Genomic DNA, 23,574 nt, shown 5'->3' with positions numbered 1-23,574 from the left:
TTACCGAATTTAGACTTCCATGCACAAGCTCATGCATTCCTTCACCCTTCACATAAGTTTCGTGGCGAGTCCATTCTTGTACTTGACGAGTAGGTTGAAGTTTATCTTGGACTCGTCGAGTCCAGTATGGGGCTCGAACTGATGCCTGACCAGACAACACTTTTGCGAGTTTTTTGGCCTGTTTTGGATTAGAATCATTACCAAAAAATATTTTAGTTCATAAAATCTGATTTTCTTGATATGGTAATGATGATTATCATCCAAACAAAAGATAATTGTCAAAGTTTCATGATTTGTATTAGTTTATATGGTTATGCAAATTTCTTGAAACTTGTTTGATATGAATTATCTTATCTTATGAGTTTAATTAGATCATAGGCAAATTGTTTGATTTTTTAGTTAGAATTTTTGATCTAATTGATTTTGGTGGAATCCATAACTTGTCCTCAACTTATGGAATTATTAGCATAATGATATAAGCGAAAAAGAGAAGAATATGATACATACCTGTAGTGTCGTAGGGTTCTGCTCCCCCTCCCTGCAGAAGCACTCGCAATTCAACCTGAGCCACCCCAACCACTAATCGCTAGAAATATGCCATGATATGAGTAGGCTGATGAAAGCTGATGACAATGATGACACAATTCTACTTCTAGGGTGCATTCTTTGCGAGAGTGGCGATTCCGTTCACACTTACCCCATTTAGACTTCCATGCACAAGCTCATGCATTCCTTCACCCTTCGCATAAGTTTCGTGGGGAGTCCGTTCTTGTACTTGACGAGTAGGTTGAAGTTTACCTTGGACTCGTCGATTCCAGTATGGGGCTCGACTTGTTGCCTGACCAGACAACAATTTTGCAAGTTTTTTGGCCTGTTTTGGATTAGAATCATTACCAAAAAAATATTTTAGTTCATAAAATCTTATTTTGTTGATATGGTAATGATGATTATCATCCAAACAAAAGATAATTGTCAAAGTTTCATGAATTGTATTAGTTTATATGGTTAGGCTAATTTCTAGAAACTTGTTTGATATGAATTATCTTATCTTATGATTTAAATTAGATCATAGGCAAATTGTTTGACTTTTTAGTCAGAATTTTTGAATTAACTGATTTTGGTGAAATCCATAACTTGTCCTCAAGTTATGGAATTATTAGCATAACGATTTAAGCGTAAAAGAGAAGAATATGATACATATCCGTAGTGTCTTAGGGTTCTGCTCCCCTTCCGTGTAGAAGCACTGGCAATTCAACCTGAGCCACCCCAACCGCTAAACGCTAGAAATCTGCCATGCTATGAGTAGGCTGATGACAAGCTGATGAAAATTATGACGCAATTCTACTTCTAGGGTGCATTCTTTGCGAGAGTGGCGATTTCGTTCACACTTACCGCATTTAGACTTCCATGCACAAGCTCATGCATTCCTTCACCCTTCGCATAAGTTTCGTGGCGAGTCCGTTCTTGTACTTGACGAGTAGGTTGAAGTTTACCTTGGACTCATCGATTCCAATATGGGGCTCGACTTGTTGCCTGACCAGACAACAATTTTGCGAGTTTTTTGGCCTGTTTTGGATTAGAATCATTACCAAAAAATATTTTAGTTCATAAAATCTTATTTTGTTGATATGGTAATGATGATTATCATCCAAACAAAAGATAATTGTCAAAGTTTCATGATTTGTATTAGTTTATATGGTTAGGCTAATTTCTTGAAACTTGTTTCATATGAATTATCTTATCTTATGAGTTTAATTAGATCATAGGCAAATTGTTTATTTTTTAGTTAGAATTTTTGATCTAGTTGATTTTGGTGAAATCCATAACTTGTCCTCAAGTTATGGAATTATTAGCATAATGATTTAAGCGAAAAAGAGAAGAATATGATACATATCTATAGTGTCGTAGGGTTCTGCTCCCCCTCCCTGTAGAAGCACTCGCAATTCAACCTGAGCCACCCCAACCACTAATCGCTAGAAATCTGCCATGATATGCGTAGGCTGATGAAAGCTGATGACAATGATGACACAATTCTACTTCTAGGGTGCATTCTTTGCGATAGTGGCGATTTCGTTCACACTTACCGCATTTAGACTTCCATGCACAAGCTCATGCATTCCTTCACCCTTCGCATAAGTTTCATGGCGAGTCCATTCTTGTACTTGACGAGTTGGTTGAAGTTTACCTTGGACTCGTCGAGTCCAGTATGGGGCTCGGCGAGTTGCCTGTCCAGACAACAGTTTTTCGAGTGTTTTGGCCTGTTTTGGATTAGAATCATTACCAAAAAAATATTTTAGTTCATATAATCTGATTTTCTTGATATGGTAATGATGATTATCATCCAAATAAAAGATAATTGTCAAAGTTTCATGAATTGTATTAGTTTATATGGTTAGGCTAATTTCTAGAAACTTGTTTGATATGAATTATCTTATCTTATGATTTAAATTAGATCATAGGCAAATTGTTTGACTTTTTAGTCAGAATTTTTGAATTAACTGATTTTGGTGAAATCCATAACTTGTCCTCAAGTTATGGAATTATTAGCATAACGATTTAAGCATAAAAGAGAAGAATATGATACATACCCGTAGTGTCTTAGGGTTCTGCTCCCCCTCCCTGTAGAAGCACTCGCAATTCAACCTGAGCCACCCCAACCGCTAAACGCTAGAAATCTGCCATGCTATGAGTAGGCTGATGACAAGCTGATGAAAATTATGACACAATTCTACTTCTAGGGTGCATTCTTTGCGAGAGTGGCGATTCCGTTCACACTTACCGCATTTAGACTTCCATGCACAAGCTCATGCATTCCTTCACCCTTCGCATAAGTTTCGTGGCGAGTCCGTTCTTGTACTTGACGAGTAGGTTGAAGTTTACCTTGGACTTGTCGATTCCAGTATGGGGCTCGACTTGTTGCCTGACCAGACAACAATTTTGCGAGTGTTTTGGCCTGTTTTGGATTAGAATCATTACCAAAAAATATTTTAGTTCATAAAATCTTATTTTGTTGATATGGTAATGATGATTATCATCCAAACAAAAGATAATTGTCAAACTTTCATGATTTGTATTAGTTTATATGGTTAGGCTAATTTCTTAAAACTTGTTTGATATGAATTATCTTATCTTATGAGTTTAATTAGATCATAGGCAAATTGTTTATTTTTTAGTTAGAATTTTTGATCTAATTGATTTTGGTGAAATCCATAACTTGTCTTCAAGTTATGGAATTGTTATCATAATGATTTAAGCGAAAAAGAGAAGAATATGATACATACCTATAGTGTCGTAGGGTTCTGCTCCCCCTCCCTGTAGAAGCACTCGCAATTCAAACTGAGCCACCCCAACCACTAATCGCTAGAAACCTGCCATGATATGAGTAGGCTGATGAAAGCTGATGGCAATGATGACACAATTCTACTTCTAGAGTGCATTCTTTGCGAGAGTGGCGATTCCGTTCACACTTACCGCATTTAGACTTCCATGCACAAGCTCATGGATTCCTTCACCCTTCGCATAAGTTTCGTGGCGAGTCCATTCTTGTACTTGACGAGTAGGTTGAAGTTTACCTTGGACTCGTCGAGTCCAGTATGGGGCTCGACTTGTTGCCTGACCAGACAACAATTTTGCGAGTGTTTTGGCCTGTTTTGGATTAGAATCATTACCAAAAAATATTTTAGTTCATAAAATCTTATTTTGTTGATATGGTAATGATGATTATCATCCAAACAAAAGATAATTGTCAAAGTTTCATGATTTGTATTAGTTTATATGGTTAGGCTAATTTCTTGAAACTTGTTTGATATAAATTATCTTATCTTATGAATTGAATTAGATCATAGGCAAATTGGTTGATTTTTTAGTTAGAATTTTTTATCTAATTGATTTTCGTGAAATCCATAACTTGACCTCAAGTGATGGAATTATTAGCATAATGATTTAACCATAAAAGAGAAGAATATGATACATACCCGTAGTGTCTTAGGGTTCTACTCCCCCTCCCTGTAGAAGCACTCGCAATTCAACCTGAGCCACCCCAACCAATAAACGCAAGAAATTTTCCATGATATGAGCAAGCTGATGACAATGATGACACAATTCTATTTCTAGGGTGCATTCTTTGCGACAGTGGCGATTCCATTCTCAACTGCTGCATTTGGACTTGTCGTGCACAACCTCATGCGTTCCTTCACACTTCTCATAAGTTTTGTGGCCCCTCAGGCCTCTAGCACTAGACATGGAAACATCAGATTTCTTAGATGTTGCTAGAAGTGTCGCAACATGAGTTCGCTTCTACTTCCCCAGTTTCCTCTCCAAACCAAGCGCCTGCTCCCAAGTCAACAAAACCATCCCATCAACTACCTGAATGGCCGATATCCAATCCTTGAATCTGGTGACCAGTCTGCCAATGACATGACCATTGATTTCGGGTGGATTTTCGCATAAAGCTCAAAAACCTCAGTGGCATCCAATCATGGAATTGATCCCCATGAAGACATGATGCATAATCTACCTTCAATTCCTCATAACAAGAGATAGTAATAGGATCCTCCTCCCTGAAGTAGTATAGGGCTCCACAAGCCTTGAGCCCCCGATGGGCCCCCTCTAACTTCCATGATACAAAATTGGCCCGAAAAGTCTCGAGACGATCGTCCAAGATTTCCAAGATTCCTTCCGTGATGGTACCAAATGTCACAGGAGTCAGGTCTAAAATACCATGGGTGATCTCCGACGAGATGAACTCCTACATCTGCTCATCTATTGGCTCAGCACCTTCACCAGATCCTAAACCAAAACCCAAACCTCCTCCTTACGTGCTCATAACCATTCTAAAAAGAAATCATACATGTGATGAAAACATACCCAAATAATCCTCATCCCACCGGCTGTTGGATCAGGTGTATAAGTCCATAACTATAATTGGAATGTACTTGACCCGAGAGTAGCATGCTCCATTTGGGCTGCATATCATCAGGACAATTTGATAGCATGGACTTTTGAGAAGAGGTTATTTATGATTTTTTGAGTATATTATAAGTTCTAATATACTATTATGAAATCATATGATTTAATTAGTATTGGTCAATAATTAATTTGGAATTAATTTTGTGATCAAAAGAGACTATTAAATATATGGGGATTGATTCGGTAAATCAATGATTCTATAGTGTGGGCTAATTGTAATTTAGGATGGGCTAAACCAATATGGTAGTCCATGGATTGCCCATGGAGGTTTAACCCATGGATCCTAGGTAATATGAAGAGTCATGGGCATTAGGGTTTACATGGTGCTAATCCTAATCTTGCCACACTATATAAGAAGCCCCTTAGCATCCAAAATCGTGCAGTAGATGTTATAAGAGTTCATGAGCCGATTTGAGTGTAAGAAGACTCTCTCAAAAGTCATCATTTGTCCAAAGGTGTGTTTTGATTACAATTGAGGTGCAACACTTGGGGCACTAAGTTCTTAAGGCCAAACACAATAAGTTCTACAAGGCACAACCAAGATGTAACTCCATAACTAAATTTAATATTTTTTATATCATTTTGTATGATATTTGTAGGCTTAATGCTTTGGAAACAATATTGCTTGTATAATTAGATTGAAGTTTGCCTTGGACTCGTCGAGTCCAGTATGGGGCTCGACGAGTTGCCTGTCCAGACAACAGTTTTTCGAGTTTTTTGGCCTGTTTTGGATTAGAATGATTACCAAAAAATATTTTAGTTTATAAAATCTGATTTTGTTGATATGGTAATGATTATTATCATCCAAATAAAAGATAATTGTCAAAGTTTCATGATTTTTATTAGTTTATATGATTAGGCTAATTTCTTGAAACTTGTACGATATGAATTATCTTATCTTATGAGTTTAATTAGATCATAGCCAAATTGTTTGATTTTTTAGTTAGAATTTTTTATCTAATTGATTTTGGTGAAATCCATAACTTGTCCTCAAGTTATGGAATTATTAGAATAATGATTTAAGCGTAAAAGATAAGAATACGATACATACTCGTAGTATCTTAGGGTTCTACTCCCCCTCCCTGTAGAAGCACTCGCAATTCAACCTGAGCCACCCCAACCACTAAACGTTAGAAATTTGCCATGATATGAGCAGGCTGATGACAATGATGACACAATTCTACTTTTAGGGTGCATTCTCTGCGATAGTGGCCATTTCGTTCACTCTTACCGCAATTTTTCTTGTCGTGCACAAGCTAATGCATTCGTTCCCCCTTCGCATAAGTTTCATGGCCCCTCAGGCCTCTAGCACTAGACATGGAAACATCAGATTGCTTAGATGTTGGTAGCAGTGTCGAATCATGAGTCTATTTCCTCTTCCCTAGTTGCCTCTCCAAACCAAGCTCTTGCTCCCAAGTCACATCAACCAACCCATCAACTGTCTGAACAGCCGATATCCGATCCTTGAATCTAGCGACCAGTCTGCCAATGACACGACCATTGATGTCAGGTGACTCCTCACGTAAAGCTCAAAAAACCTCAGTGGCACCCAATCATGGAATTGATCTCCATGAAGACATGTTGCATAATCCACCTTCAATTCCTCATAACAAGATTCCTTCCTTGTGTGCTCATCACCATTCTAAAAAGAAATCATACACGTGATCAAAACATACCCAAATAATCCTCATCCCACCGGCTGTTGAATTAGGTGTCTAGGTCCATAACTATAATTGGTATGTACTTGACCCGAGAGTAGCATGGTCCATTTGGGTTGCATATCACCAGGACAATTTGATAGCATGGACTTTTGAGAAGAGGTTATTTATGATTTTTTTAATATATTATTAGTTCTCATATACTATTATGAAATCATATGATTTAATTAGTATTGGTCAATAATTAATTTTGTGATCAAAAGAGACTAATTAAATATATGGGGATTGATTCGGTGAATCAATCGTTCTTATAGTGTGGGCTAATTGTTATTTAGGATGGGCTAAACAAATATGGTAGTCCATGGATTGTCCATGGAGGTTTAACCCATGGATCCTAGGTAATATGAACAGTCATGGGCATTTGGGTTTACATGGTGCTAACCCTAATCTTGCCACACTATATAAGAAGCCCCATAGCATCCAAAATCGTACAGTAGATGTTCTAAGAGTACATGAGCCGATTTGAGTGTAAGAAGATTCTCTCAAAAGTCATCATTTGTCTAAAGGTGTGTTTTGATTCCATTTGAAGTGCATCACTTGGGGCATTAAGTTCTTAAGGCCTTTCCCAACAAGTTCTACAAGCCACTACCAATATGTAACTCCATAACTCAATTTAATGTTGTTTATATCACTTTGTATGATAGTTGTAGGCTAAACGCTTTGGAAACAATATTGCATGTATAATTAGATAAAACATAGATCCAAAGCATTTAGGGTTGTATGTGCACCATAGGATGTTGTAGTCTACTAAAACCCATCAGTGTTATCAGAGCCATGGGTTGTTTTCTTTTATATTTGATGCGTTGTGTTAATTTTCAAAGCTAAAACTTGCTGTCTTAGGGTTCTACTCCCCCTCCCTGTAGAAGCACTCGCAATTCAACCTGAGCCACCCCAACCACTAACTGTTAGAAATTTTCCTTGATATGCGCAGGCTGATGACAATGATGACACAATTCTACTTCTAGGGTGCATTCTTTGCGATAGTGGCCATTTCGTTCACTCTTACCGCATTTTTACTTGTCGTGCACAAGATAATGAATTCCTTCGCCCTTCGCATAAGTTTCATGGACCCTCAGGCCTCTAGCACTAGACATGGAAACATCATATTGCTTAGATGTTGGTAGCAGTGTCGAATCATGAGTCCTCTTCCTCTTCCCCAGTTGCCTATCCAAACCAAGCTCCTGCTCCCAAGTCATCTAAACCATCCTGTCATCTTCCTGAACTGCCGATATCCAATCATCGAATCTGGCGACCAGTCTGCCTATGACACGACCATTGATTTCGGGTGACTCTTCGCATAAAGCTCACAAAACCTCAGTGGCAACTGATCATGGAATTAATCCCCATGAAGACATGATGCATAATCCACCTTCAATTCCTCATAACAAGAGCTAGTAATAGAATCCTCCTCCCTGAAGGAGTATAGGGCTCCACAAGCCTTGAGCCCCCGATGGGCCCCCTCTAACTTCCATGCTGCAAAATCGGCCCGAAAAGCCTCGAGTCGATCGTCCAGGATTTCCAAGATTCCTTCCTTGATGGTACCAAACACATGAGTCTGGTCCAAAATACAATAGGTGATCTCCGACGAGATGAACTCCTGCATCTGCTCATCTATTGGCTCAACACCTGCACCTGAGCCTAAACCAGATCTCAAACCTCCTCCTTGTGTGCTCATCACCATTCTAAAAAGAAATCATACATGTGATCAAAACATACCCAAATAATCCTCATCCCACCGGCTGTTGGATTAGGTGTCTAAGTCCATAACTATAATTGGTATGTACTTGACCCATGAGTAGCATGGTTCATTTGGGTTGCATATCACCGGGACAATTTGATAGCATGGACTTTTGAGAAGAGGTTATTTATGATTTTTTAATATATTATAAGTTCTAATATACTATTATGAAATCATATGATATTATTAGTATTAGTCAATAATTAATTTGGAATTAATTTTGTGATCAAAAGAGACTAATTAAATATATGGGGATTGATTCGGTAAATCAATGGTTCCTATAGTATGGGCTAATTGTCATTTAGGATGGGCTAAACCAATATAGTAGTCCATGGATTGTCCATGGAGGTTTAACCCATGGATCCTAGGTAATATGAAGAGTCATGGGCATTTGGGTTTACATGGTGCTAACCCTAATCTTGCCACACTATATAAGAAGCCCCATAGCATCCAAAATCGTACAGTAGATGTTCTAAGAGTACATGAGCCGATTTGAGTGTAAGAAGATTCTCTCAAAAGTCATCATTTGTCTAAAGGTGTGTTTTGATTCCATTTGAAGTGCATCACTTGGGGCATTAAGTTCTTAAGGCCTTTCCCAACAAGTTCTACAAGCCACAATCAAGATGTAACTCCATAACTCAATTTAATGTTGTTTATATCACTTTGTATGATAGTTGTAGGCTTAACGCTTTGGAAACAATATTGCATGTATAATTAGATAAAACATAGATCCAAAGCATTTAGGGTTGTATATGCACCATAGGATGTTGTAGTCTACTAAAACCCATCAGTGTTATCATAGCCATAGGTTGTTTTCTTTTATATTTGATGTGATGTGTTAATTTTCAAAGCTAAAAATTGTTGTCTGACAGCCCTACTCACGGAGTCCATTCTTGTACTTGACGAGTAGGTTGAAGTTTGCCTTGGACTCGTCGAGTCCAATATGGGGCTCGACGAGTTGCCTGTCCAGACAACGGTTTTTCGAGTTTTTTGGCTTGTTTTGGATTAGAATCATTACCAAAAAATATTTTAGTTCATAAAATCTGATTTTGTTGAAACCTAAAGAGTCTTTTATATAAATGTTTTACGAGCTCCATAACTTGTCCTCAATTTATGGAATGTCAAGAGTCTTTTGATAAGACCTATATTAAACTCATAAGTTATGGAAACCAAAATTTTTTGAATAGTTCAAAACTTGCCCTCATGTTTTGGAATTTGTAAAGTCTCACTTTTGAATACTTTAGCTCCAAACCCTAAAGTTTTAAAAGTTAAAATTCTACCCTTATACTTTATATTATTATAAGTTTAATAATTATATATGTATAAGACAAGTCAGTCTTACCGTTAGTAGGTCTCATTCAGGATGTCGGTCTATAAGGGGAGTATATGGTTGTTACCTATGAATTGGCAGTTTAATGAGTGTTCACTCTCACCCACCGCTTCCTTGAGTGGTAGATAGTCGTTAGCCGAACGGGTAGATTATGATACTAATTCTCATTATAAGTATACGATAATTATAAAGTAACTAAACTTTTATTAAATTCATGATCTTAGTTACTTTAGAAAAATGTGAAAATGGTGTTATTCCATGAAATTGCACTTAGCACCTTGTTAAGTCCTTAGTGGAGCATGTATGGTTAACCGGCACACTAATTTGGGATTGACAGTGCGTGGAAAAGGGTAGCTTGATGTTAATGATAAATCAATGGTGTGTGTGGTTAACTAGCATATTGATTAGGTGGTTGTAACATTGGGTGTACCAAGCTAATTTGCATGGTTATTCACACCTTGTTTGTGATCCTCGACATCCCAGTCACAAACTTGAAGGGCACAATCGAGATTTAAGCATGTCATTGAAAAATTCAATGAATCTCAAATGATCTAGGAATTTCAATCCATTTAAAACTTAATAATCAATTTCGTTTTCGATGGTGGAAATTGGTAAATCGTCATTTACCTATCTTCAAATATTTTGCAATTGGATTACGACATCCCTCTTCCGAATTGTAAAATATTGTGTTGGGTCCTAGCCTTAATATTTCATTTGGGTGTAATATTAAGGACTTAAATCAACTAACTTGAATTTCTCCCATTGTAGATGTCTAGTTCATACTACTATGATCTTCCCAAATCCTTTCTTCATAAAGATGATATTCCACAAGACGATCAAGGTGAAAGATTAATCCCTTCTCCGTGATATAGTGGAACTTCACTTCCTCCACCTCCTCCAATTATTCTCCCTGACCTACAAGTTCGAAGACTTGAAAATTGCAAGGTTACTCAAGCCCTATTGGCAAGTAAACACCAAGATGGCAGGTGTGTGTGTGTACTTATGTCTTGGAGATGAAGTCACATATTAACAGGATGAGAGTATTGGGTTTCGGTGTCTCAAGGAAATTGGCTATTCACTAGGTTCTTTAATCTTTTACCGCGTCATATAGTGAGTTCATTAAGGACTACTATGTGACAAACCATGACATGACCCTTATTGATATAGCATATTTGTTTGTTGCTACTGAATCAGCAATGATTTAACACACTAGTAAACCAAATTTGATTGGAAGATGTACTCCCCACACTTCCATGGACATTGACAATTGGAACATTGGAAGTCTAGAAAAGCTTTCTCTTCCCAATGGAAAGGGATTAGCCATGGTCATGTCATTTGACCAAATGGTAAAGAGAAAAGCTAAGTCTGAGATAGTCTCGTGTATCATTCCCAAAGAGTCCATATGTTTCTATTTCCAAGAGAATAGGCACTAGTTATGAAACTACCAGATTTACCTGAAGCATCGCAAGGATGGTAAAGTCAAAAATTTTTACTCTACTTCAGGTAAATCTACTATCTGACTTTATTAAGTTCCTAATTGTTGATTCTTAATACATGATGTGACAAGGTTAAATTTTGATGTTTTGTAGGATCATGCAAAAGGAAGGAAGCTTAAAGGAAGAGTATGTTGAATCTGGTCGCGAAGATGGATTTCAATCGCATGGTTCGATGATCGGATTTTTGAGCTGCTGCTTAAAGAGTTGTGATAGATTGCTTAGAAATATGTAGTAACATAGTTTTCATTTGTAATTGCATTTTAACGAAAAGTTTTTCTGCATTTTATAAATAAATAAAAAATATATTTTTATATCTCCTTGCAATGGCATTTGTGAAAATTGATGTTTCTATGTTTCTATGTTAGCAATATGAATTTGATTCCTTCGATTGTGTTAGTGTCGAGAATTTACCAAATATGGAAAGATTCTCATCACCCAAGTTTCAACTTGATAGAAACTTGGAATCATGCAACTTCAAGTGTGTGATGAATGAGAACCTTTGTCTTTGGAAAATTAAGACTAATTCCTTGATCACATGTATATGTGAGTCAAGTGAAGGACTAGGGGATCGGGTACACTGGGTGTGTACTGGTCAGGTCCACCATAGAGAACGATAAGACTATTCATCATGATTTACTAAAGTTTAGTAAATATGGTTATGCTTACGAGTTTAAGTATAATTTGGAAACATTGGAAAAGTTTCAATGTATGGCAGAACGAATGAGAAGAATCAAATTAGGAAGAAAAAGATAGGAGAGTACTTTAGTATAATATTTTATGATTATCTTAATGACTATGGAAAACCATATCACAATTGATCCTCTAAGGATATCTTATTGCATTTGTATGGCTAAGAAGAGGAATCGTGAATTGTTGAAATCGTTAAATTAAAAAGGTGAATCATACTTCGTTCCAAAATCGAGACTTAGAGTAACACTCCAAGATCGAGCCTCGACTAACATAATCTTAAGAAAGGTTTATAACACTTATCAAATGTAGAGTAAAATGTTTTCTACTCTTGTACAATTGAAATTGGTAAATTGTGTTGTTTTGGATAAAACAAAGAACAACTAAGGCCAATTGTGTGAAGTGTTTGTCTTGATTAGAATCTGCACTGACTCTTGAATATTTGTTTGTCAAGGAATGGTTGTTGACGAGAGAATCTTATATGTCAAGAGGTCAGTGGGAGTCTTAAATATCTTGACAAGTTTAAAGAACTAATCAAGAATAAACCTATTGTTAATCACTAGCATATGACTTGAGGTTGTAACCTATTGTGTTGACATATTCTTGTTTCGGTGCCCATTCTAGTTAAAGTTTACTATGTATATGAGTTCTATGAGTTCTTAATTGTTTACATAAACAACTTGGAAGCAATGGTAGGCCCTTGTTCTGCCAAGTTGCAAGAAATTAAGATTGAACAGGTTCAGTCCACATGGGTTTGGATTTGTCGCTAACCATGTCTTGTGATTATGGTTATGACAAATTCACATGGATAGGAACACATACACCATAAAATCTAAGTGTTATAAGGTATCTCTCCAGTTCATGAAAATGATTACGAGGAAACTCTTTCACTAAGTAGATTTTAAATAGATAGCAATTATGTTATTTGCATTCTCACATTCGATTATGATTACGACATCCTTCTTCATAGTTTGAATTGTGAGAAATGGGAAAAGGTCTAAACATTTGAGGCTTATTGTTGTAAGTTCTAAAATTGTTTACACACACATGTGAGCTATCTAAGGAAAGGTGTATGATTTTGAGATGCCTAGATAAAGTCTTATCGAAGCATCTCATATCAGAAATCTGAACTTTTGTAAGTAAGTCAATAAGTATTGATTTCTAGAAGTCCAGCTGATTTATGGGTACGTCAAAGCTAGTGGGAGCATAAGTGTTATGCTAGTAAGATAATAATTATGATGCTAGTGGGAGCATAATTATTATGGAAAGTGTTGCAAGTATGCAACAGATGAGGAAACAAAGAAGGTAAGGTATCATGACTTACTGCAGAATGATAACAGGAAGATCATGAGTATCTCGGGGTGCAAGACACTGAGTGATATGATTTCTAGAGCCCGATAACGGGATAGGGTCTCGGGAAGAGACCCAGGATTTCGGAACAACTTTTGAGAGACCGTAGGGTCAGATTCTGTATAGCACGTGCAGGAAACTACACAGTAGAGGCTTTAGTTCCAAGGGTTTGAGTAAGTGTAATTCAGGTTTATCCGTTGTCTGTGTTTGAATTATATCCCTAAGAGATGTTATATGCCAATTGCATACCAAGAATCATTAGTGGGTAGCGAAGGGTCATTTTCCCTAATTGTGGATTTGGAAAGTATACAGTGGATTCCTAGAAGTTGTGTGATCTTTTGGAGTAGCTGGTGTTGAAATACTAGCAATGGTAAGCGTGGTTTCTAGAAGATTGTTCATAGGTGGTAAGAAGGATTGAGAATCCTTTCAGTATTATGTGTTGTGGAATGTTAGTTGAAGCTAAGTGGGGGAGAATTGACCAGGTGTCCATGAGCAGAAATAGGTGTGAAACTAAGATGAGTTTTGCATCCCTAGTCATGGGGAAAGGCGGTCGAGTGGCCATCTAGGTGGAGGATTGGGTGAGTTGGAAGTTTAGAAAACATATCAACGTTTGGTTCATGCTTTTCTTGGCATCATATAGCAGGTTTTGGAAACCTGGTTAGAGCTCTAGTTAGGACTGAAGTTCAATTGAGTGTTAGGTTGAGTGCGGGTTTGACCGGAATGAGAGTGTTGTAAGTCTACAGTTGTAGCCATAGCATTCACTATCAGTCAGATAGTGATAGAGTGTTGTAAGTCTGCGGGTGTAGTCGTAGCATTCACTAGCAGTCAGATAGCGATAGAGTGTTTTAAGTTTGTAGGTGTAGCCATAGCATTCACTAACAGTCGGATAGTGATAGAGTGTTGTAAGTTTGCAGGTGTAGTCGTAGCATTCACTAGCAGTCAGATAGTGATAGAGTGTGGTAAGTCTGCGGGTGTAGTCGTAGCATTCACTAGTAGTCAGATAGTGATAGAGTGTTGTAAGACTACGGGTGTAACCGTAGCATTCACTTGGTTGGTAGATAGCATGAGAGCATTGTTAAGACGCGGAAGGAACAGTGGTACCCACCAGTTCGGGTGCAGCGGTGAGGATATGGATATCCATGAATCGGATTTCGGAATTACCCAGATGGATCTGTTTGAGCCGGTGATAAAACTGTAGGAGCGTCACTATGACTATGGGATCATGGAAGTAATGGATTGTATGAAATTGCTTATGGTATAAGGCTACCATTGGTTAGGTAGCAATCACTTTTAGTCTTGGATTTGGTGACGTCAAGATTCGATGCATGGGCCCGATCGGTTGGATCGGGAGGTTGTTAGAACCGCAGTGGCATGATAACTAGTGGCAACTAGTTCCAGACAAGGATTTCGTATGAAAGTCGTGTGAGGTGACTATGTGGGAGCCCTTTGGTTCCATAGTAAGGTTGGAACCCAGTATTTCAAGTGACTGACGAATGAATTGAGACCGGGAAGGTCTCGATAGATTTTGGAAAGCAGCCATGTAGCAGCATGCTGTTTCAGGCAGTTTAGTGTTTCAGGCAGTTCAGTGTTTCAAGCAGTTCAGTGTTTCAGGCAGTTCAGTGTTTCAGGCAGTTCAGTGTTTCAAGCAGATCAGTATTTTAAACAGTTTTGAGTCTCCAGTAGTAATGGTATTTGAGTATCTCAGGTATGGTAAGTGTAACAGATTGCTGAGTAATGTTAAGTCAACCACAACGGGGTTCATCGATAATGATTCCGTATGAGTGGTCTGTCAGGGAATCAGACCATCTCGAGACAGCAGAATTAGGACTGAGTAGATGTGATCATATCGTGAGAAATTCGTTAACCTATGGATTTTAGGGATTTGCGAAGATTGGTCACGGCTACCCTGGGGAAGCTAGGATGTGCCCAGGATGGTGACCATTTTACTAGAGTGTACACCCTGTGTAAGGAATGGTAAGGAATGATTTCGAGGACGAAATCTAATTTAAGTGGGGGAGAGTTGTAACACCCCGTTTATTAAATAAATAAATAAATAAAATTAATGGATGAATAGTATCCCAAAAATCCATAATATTTATCAGGGTGTTGGTTTTGGGGAGTTGAATGGCATGATTTAGAGTTTCGAGGGCTAAAGTGTAGTTTTGGGATTTAATTTTTAAAGATTTTTAGAAAACAGGGGGTGGTTGGTAAGTATTGGGACTTAATATGGATAGATTATGGGAAGCAAGGGTTAAATGGTAAATTTCTGACTCAATTTGTAAAGAATATTGAAGGCAGAGGTTAAAAGGGTAATTTCTAGACTTATAATGGAAACTCTTTATGGAGGAGGGACCAAAGTGTATAAAAAATGAGTTAGGTTTAGAAGGAAACACGAGACTTCAAATTGTGCCTTCCTTTCCCCGTTTGAATATATATAGCATCATGAAACCCTAACCCTAAATTTTATCTAGCCACCACCTTATAACCCCTAACCACCGGCCGCCACCTACAGCGCTCCATCTGGTCGTCGCCGCTGCTTCATAGCCATTATCGAAGTCGCAAGCCACCCGAGCCCCTTTTGTATTCTAACCAGACGAGTTCCGAGCGACGCCAAGATGGTTGAAGATGAAGGTTGCCTTGGTCGTTAGGGCAGTGGGAAAAGTAGAAGAACGTGACATGTTGCTGCTGTCGTTCGCCAGACAGGGTCGCGACCACCCTCATCATCCCCGTTATTCTGTTGTGCGCCTCAGATCGTATTGTCGGCGTCACCGTTGCCATAGTTTCATTATCGTTCATTTCAGTTCCAGCTCATGTATGTGTCCATGTTTTAGTGGTTGTCGTGTGATGTTGGCCGGAGAGAAAGAGGGCCACCATGGTGGCTGTCGACGTCCAAACCCCTTCTACCGCCACCAGCCGCCATCAGGGGTGGCTATGGGTGTGCGTAATGGTGCAATGTGTGCGCTGATTCTAGTTGAAGTCGTTTTTCCTTGGGTTTGCTTGATCGAAATCCAAAATAAACCACCGCGATGGTGGCTGTCATCGCCAAAACCTTCACTGTCGCCGTCGTGAGCCACCAGGTGGGTGGTTGGAGTGTAGTATGCAATCTGAAGTATATGTGTGTGTGTTTTGTCTAGCCTGAAAATTGAGAACAACCACCACCACCACGTACCACCATCGGCCCCCACTAGAGTGGTTGTGTGTGTGTTAGAGTAGTTAGTGGGTGTGTTTATTTATGGATTAAAAGCTTGTAATTTTAATTAGCAAAAGAGTAATGAAAAGAACCATAACCACCACCGTAAGGTGGTGCCCGCCGTCGTGAGCCGCCATTGACCACCACTACCCGAGGTGGTAATGGGTGGTGCCCCACTAGCAAAACCCTAATGGACCTAGCAAAACCTTAATGGGATTAAAGATTTATTTTGGGCATATTGGCCCATGTTTGGGTGGAAAACCTAATTAGGTTTTAGAAAAACTCTAATTGTGAGTATTTGGGCCTTGGACTTATTGAGACCCACCTTTGGGCCATTGGGATTGGATTGTGTATTAAGTCCAAATTATTCCATATCACTTATCTAGTAGAGTAAAGGACTTAATGGATTAAGTCCTTAATCGGTTGAGTGAGAAACACTTAACCCTAATTGTCATTTTATGAGAAACCCTAATTTCACTTGGACTTTGAGTAGGGCCTTCCTATTGGGCCTTGGTGATTGGGATAATAATGGACCATCCAAGAATAATCATATGAACTAAAATATTTAGACGGGCTTTAGGGTAAAGCCCATATGAGGGTTTGGGCCCAATTTGGAAAATTGGGCTATAGATGGGCCAAATTTTGGGTCCTGATGGTTTGTAGAGATTAATAGATTGCGTCATGGGCTCGGTCCTTAGCCTAGTTTTGATTGCCGGTATTGGGTCTGTCCAACCGTGCATATTTTTGTACCAGCGTTTAGTATATAAGCTGCATGCATGCAGTCTTAGAAGTCATCGCTTTTATTGTTTATTTTCTCTGAGTTTTGTAAACCCTAGCTCGCCTCTACAGCGGACTGGACTAAATGGTTGGGCCTTAAGGGAAGACCATGTAGAGGTTTGGGCCCAATTCAGAAAATTGGGCCATATGTTGGGCTTTGAGCCATAACTGGACTTTTGGGCCTTTGGATTGGGCCTTTGGCTTAAATCAAGCCAAGTTAGGGGTAAAACAGTATTTATCCCAAGTATGTACATATGGTTATGTGTGGGAACCCAATTATTAATTGGGTGCTATTTTGATGTTGATAGATTCGGGAATCTGTCATCCAGCAACTAGGGTTTTGTCATCAGGACTTCAGCAGTGTGAGGTGAGTTTTCCTCCAGTAGGAACGGGTCTAAGGCACCAATGCCGACCCGTTTATGTAGTAGTAGCATGTTGGGGTTAGCCCGATGCAGTTTATATGATTCTGGACTTTGGTCCGATGTCGGGGTGGTTCTGAGAAGTAGTTATGTATGTTTGATGTCTTTGTGATTCATGCTTGTTATGTTATGTGTTATATGTTCCGGACTTCGGTCTGATGTCGGGCAAGCCCGGTACAGTATATATGATTATGTTATATGTTTATATTTATGTTGTGTTCAGTTTATACCGGACTTCGGTCCGATGTCGGGCTAGTCCCGATACAGTGGGCGGCGCCCAAGTTATTCCGGACTTCGGTCCGATACTGGGCAGGGCCCAAGTTATGCCGGACTTCGGTCCGATGTCGGGCGGGGCCCGATGTAGTAGGCAAGGCCCAGTATATGTTATATGTGTTATTGTATGGTATGTGGTAGTTTGGGGAGCTCACTAAGCTTTGTGCTTATAGTTTTTAGTTTTGGTTTCAGGTACTACTAGCAAAGGAAAGGGCTCAGGATGATCGCATGACACACACTACAGCTTTCAGCCTATGATTTATTGAGACTCTGATATATTTCCTCATTTGTTTTTGATACAGTATTTGATATGAGATTTTGAGATACATGACACTTGGTTTTCTTATTGATTATGGATGATTAAAGTTTTTATAATGTTTTCAAAACGAAATTTTTGGGTCATATTTTAGGGATGTTTCACTTGATATATAACCTGTGAGGGATTAAGTGTAGAGGATCCGTAAGGAATCATTGCAATCCACATAGGATGCAAGAAAAGAGATGTTTTTAAAAGATCCGCAATGGATTAAAGTGCGTGGATTAAGTCAAATGATATTATTCTGATAAGATAGAGTTATGTTGTTCCCCTATATATATATATATATATATATATATATATATATATATATATATATATATATATATATATATATATATATATATAGACCGGTTAGGTCTAAATAAGATAATAATGGCAAAGCATGAGAATATGAGAATAAAGAGGTAGCCTGTGAGAAAAAATGAGATGAGAGAGGAGGATGAGAAGAGTAAAGAGATAAGATAAAAGAGTATGAGAAGTGTAAAGAGATGAGTAGGATAAGAGTTTGATATAAAGTACTAGATAAGTACGAGAAGATACGATAAGACATGAAATTAGATAGAGCAAGAGATTAGATGAGACAAAAATAGAGTATGAAGATTACGGAAAAAGGAGAACAAAAGAGTGGAGTATGAGAAGAAGATAACATAATGTTATAGTATGATAATAAAGAAAGAATAGAAGTAGAGTATGATGACATGAAAACATAGTATGATATAACTCACCCGACCTGTGGGTTGATGTTGTAGATTTAGGTCGGGTTGATGTTGTAGATTTTTCATGTGATATAGGTTCATGTAGTTTATTGATTAAATATTATGTAAGTTTATTGAAAGAAAATAAATAAATAATACATAACATAATAAATAAATAAATAACAAAAATGAAACTAGAATGTTGCTCCATACTAGTGAGAAGATTTATGCAATTTAGCCGATAACAATTTATTTTTTAGACAAAAGTGCAAAAATGATTTATGTGGTATGTAGTTTTTCATGGACAAAATTGCAAGAATGGTCCCTCTCGTATGTCAAAACTAGCTAGTTTGGTCGAAACAAGTTTGGACTCGCCAGGGTGGTCCAAAAGTTTCATTTTTTTTACGAGTTTGGTCCATTTTGTTTTGATTTTTTTAAAAATGATGATTTTGCCCTTAATATTTTCTTTTTTCAGTTTTTTTATTACAAAAATCTAAAAAAGAAAAGAAAAAGGAGAATACTTTCTCTCTCTTTTCTCTCTCTCTCTCTCTCATGTTATCCATCTTAGACACATCTTATTACCCATCTTTTTCTTCTTCCTCAAGAACACTCAAGAACATCTTCCGTTACCACCACCGTTCGACCACCGTCATCTACTACCGCAGTCTGCCACCTCTATGTCCACCTAAATCAGTTCAGATGAACACACACATACACACACGAAATCAGATGAACACACACACATGAAATCTAATGAACACACACACATCAACACAAACATCCATCAATTTTTCAACAGATTCAAGATAACACACTCACACACACATAGAGAGATAGAGAGATTAAACACACACACAAACTCGAACAAAACCAATGATTTGGCGAAGATGGCGAAGAATTAGAACGCCACCACCACCACGACCTGGAAAACAAGATTAGAGAGACGAAGGATGGTGTAGAAACCTTTCGTCGGAGTTCAGATCTATCTCGCCGCCATCTTCCTCGACAAACCCTAGCCGCTACCACCTTCATTTCTATCCTTCTCCGTTAATCTTTGACCACCACCAACACCATCTTCTTGTCACCTTCTTAGGCGAATAGATCTAATCTGGGAACGACGACGAGGGGAACAAGTCTAAACCCTAGCTGCTGCCACCTTCAACCCCCTGCTAGATCTCGTCTTAGGTTTAAAAAACCCTAGCTTCATCAAGCAGTACACGTTGTTGTGGTGGTTCGATTCGTGTTGGGATCTGGAGATACAAAGAAACAACGTCGATCTGAAACCCTTGTCGTCGATCTACCTCAAGGTCTTCGTTTTTTCGACAAAGAAAGAGAGATGCCTGTTCGATTCGTGTTAGGGTCTAGAGTACAAACTCGTCTTTGTCGCCGCCTCTGCAAATTGTAGCTTCGATCTCTGTGTCACCGTTACCTCCACCTCTAAAGAACTCTGATAGCGGTGAAGGTGCTACTTTAGGGGTGTTTATAGAGCTTTACCGACGACTGCTTCGATAATGGTAGGGCAATCAAGCAAGAGCAAACCTAAGATCTACAGTAGAGATTAATGATTTTGTTGATGGGTTCAAAGGGTTTTGATTTTTTGTTCATTGATGTTCCAGAGAGAGAGAGAGAAAGTATTTTCTTTTCTCTGTTTTTTTTAGATATTTGTAATAAAAAACTGAAAAAAGAAAATACTAAAGACAAAATCGTCATTTTATACAGAATCAAAACAAAATGAACCAAACTTGCAACAAATTGAAACTTTTGGACCATCCTTTCGAATCCAAACTTGCTAGTTTTTGACATACAATAAGGATCATTCTTTCAATTTTGTATTTTTCATGAAAAATATCAAAACCATTAAACTTTTGAATTGAATTGATGGTTATTTTGAACATGTGTAATTGTGGTTTTGATCATTTGAAAAATTAAAAAGACTAAAATGTCATTATAATATATTTTTTCTATTTAATTTAAAATTTTAATAATAATAAATTTGAGACCCGACTTTTTCTCTCTCTCACAAGAAATTGATTATGTAATGGATTTTCTTGTGATTTGGAGATGTGTGGAGAAGACGAAGTCGAGAAAAAGGAAAGAATGATTAAAAGGACTACTCTAAAACTTCTATTTACCATTTTATTGAAAAAAAATGCATTTTTTTTTAAATCGAACCCGATAGTCTTTCGTATTTTGTGAAAGGATAAATAAAATTCGTTTAAATTAAAAGAAAAAAAACACTTTATGTCTTTATCCCACCAATCCATCCCTTTCCCTTCTCTCTCCAAAGCTTCAATATTCACATTTCTCTCTCATCATCATAAGATAGATTATAGAACAAATCTTTATATGGGTTTTCTTGAGTTTGCGTTTCCCACATCAATATCATCAAGCACTGTTCTTTAGAGTATTCTTGTCTGGATTCTCTAAAACCCCATTTTTGGTCTTTGACTTGCTTCAAATATATGAACAAACAAGGGTTCTCTCTCTAAAGCTCTCTGGTTTTTTGGGTGTGGAATCTTAGTGTATTTTTTAAGCTCAACAACATCTCTCCAATGGCTTCTTCATTGAACCCCATTACTTTTCCTGGTTATCCTACTTCGTTTAACGAAACCCTAATCAAATCAAATAGACCCCTTACTCCTTCCGTTCACGCCACAGATTTCTTGACCAAAAGATCCCAACTTTTCTCAGATCAGAAGGGTCTAACTTCAAGTTCTTGGCATGCGAAAACCCCTATTCATGTATGTTCAAATTTATGAAGCCTTTTTAAGTTTTCATTAATGGGGTTACGACCCCTTAATACCAAGTTTGATTTCATTTTTTCATGATTACAGGCACATGCATCAATTTGTGTGAGCAAATCCATGAGATGGTGGGAAAAGACGCTTAAACCCAACATGATTGAGATTAATTCAGCCCAAGAATTGGTGGATACACTATCAAATTCAGGGGATAGATTGGTCATTGTGGAGTTTTATTCACCTGGTTGTGGTGGTTGTAAATCTTTACACCCCAAGGTATGAACATCTGAAATCCCTCTTAATTATTTGTTAAATTTTAATTTAATTAACTTTTTTTTTTTTTTTTTTATAATCAGATCTGTCAACTGGCTGAGTCAAACCCTAATACAGTTTTCCTCCAAGTGAACTATGAAGAACTTAAACCCATGTGTCATTCTCTTCATATTCATGTTTTGCCTTTTTTCAGATTCTACAAAGGTTCCCAAGGCAAGCTTTGTAGCTTTAGCTGCACCATTGCAACTGTAAGTCGATTCTGGTTATGTTTTATTGATTATTAAACGAATTAAAGTTTAGAATTGGTCAAAGAAAGAAATGGGTCGGATAATGTAACACTTTTGACCGGACCTGTTTTTGACCCGATATAATTGTCCATTTCAATCCAAATGGATAATTAATTTCATCTTGTCTATTTTGCGAGATATAAAATAGTATTATAAAAAATGTTTACTTTATAAGAATAATTGGTTGATGGGATGAATCTTGATTTTATGCCTACAGATCAAGAAATTCAAAGATGCGGTGTCAAAGCATAAGAATGATGCGTGTGATCTAAATCTTGGTCCAGCTAAAGGATTAGAGGAATCTGAGCTGTTGACTTTATCTTCAATTGGTCAAATTTCATATCGTTTGCCACAAAAGTCAAATGAGGAAGATTTGGTTCTTGAAGAGATGAATCCATCTATTAACAAATTACTTCTTGCATAGGTTTTAGATGGTAGTTCGATTTCTTTGCAAAATGCAAAGGGAGTATTTTTCTAGTGAGACTATTCGCTCGAACCCTTGTAAAAACCGAGGAATTTTGGTGCATCGGATTGGGTGAAGAGATGGGAGGTTAAGTTTTTTGTATATAATCTTTTTAAACCTAAAAGTGGGGTTTGTTGGTTTTTAGTTGAAAGATAAGCCCTACTTGTTTGATGTTTGATCATTATGTCGTTAAAGATTGTAACGTGTGATTTGCTGTTATTCTCTTATTGTTTTTATTGGAGATTGGTACTAAATTGTATTCTTTCATGGGATTTTAATGACAAAAATGTTGAATCTTCTTGATATTATTGTGGTTATGGGTTGATAATAAAGAATTTTTGGTGTTTTGATTTTTAAAATAAAAAAATGTTTATTTATTTAAATAATAAGTTTTTGATAATAAACTCTAATTTATCTAAAATTATTTATGACTTATTTAAACAAATTTACCACTAAATATATGTCTATATATACATATCATATCATTACTAGTCATTTTACATATATAAACAAAAATTATCTTATATTAAAAAACAACTTATCATTTGATATTAGTTAAACTAATCCAAACATTTTTAAAAATTTTCATTTTGACACAAAAATAATAATAAATGTTTTTACACATAAACATAAATTGGATTAAATAAACAATCATAGCCTCGTTAATCAGTCCGTAAGCTACAAAATTACTAAGATTATCCGGTATGCGAGGCTTGCCTATGCGTGAAATCTGACATGGCTAGCCAAGCTATACGTGAACACCGTCCCAAAGGGGCGTAGGTGTCTTGTGGCATGACTCCCTTCACAGACGAAGACAACAAATGAATGAGTAGCATTGCAAACGGTCAAC

The 23,574-nt window shown here is 37.5% G+C and overlaps 1 protein-coding gene across 1 annotated transcript; it reads left to right on the top strand.

Moving 5' to 3' along the window:
• Positions 1-21,221: 21,221 nt before the first annotated feature.
• Positions 21,222-23,027, top strand: LOC145045291 (thioredoxin-like 1-1, chloroplastic). Its single transcript, XM_078993627.1, has 4 exons — positions 21,222-21,701; positions 21,795-21,977; positions 22,058-22,222; positions 22,479-23,027. The coding sequence occupies exons 1-4, from the start codon at positions 21,513-21,515 to the stop codon at positions 22,683-22,685; spliced, it is 744 nt and encodes a 247-aa protein (XP_078849753.1). The 5' UTR covers positions 21,222-21,512; the 3' UTR covers positions 22,686-23,027.
• Positions 23,028-23,574: the final 547 nt, after the last annotated feature.

This window comes from Lactuca saligna, chromosome 5, assembly GCF_052625555.1.
Source record: "Lactuca saligna cultivar CGN05327 chromosome 5, ASM5262555v1, whole genome shotgun sequence".
Classification (NCBI taxonomy): domain Eukaryota; kingdom Viridiplantae; phylum Streptophyta; class Magnoliopsida; order Asterales; family Asteraceae; genus Lactuca; species Lactuca saligna.
This window is presented reverse-complemented; position numbering and strand designations above follow the sequence as displayed.

Excerpts from the sequence above, each read along its gene's own strand:
- LOC145045291 (XM_078993627.1), top strand. The coding sequence starts at position 21,513 with ATGGCTTCTTCATTGAACCCCATTACTTTTCCTGGTTATCCTACTTCG. Across the intron at positions 21,702-21,794 it reads ATGCGAAAACCCCTATTCAT|GCACATGCATCAATTTGTGT; the intron begins GTATGTTCAAAT and ends TCATGATTACAG. Across the intron at positions 21,978-22,057 it reads GTAAATCTTTACACCCCAAG|ATCTGTCAACTGGCTGAGTC; the intron begins GTATGAACATCT and ends TTTTATAATCAG.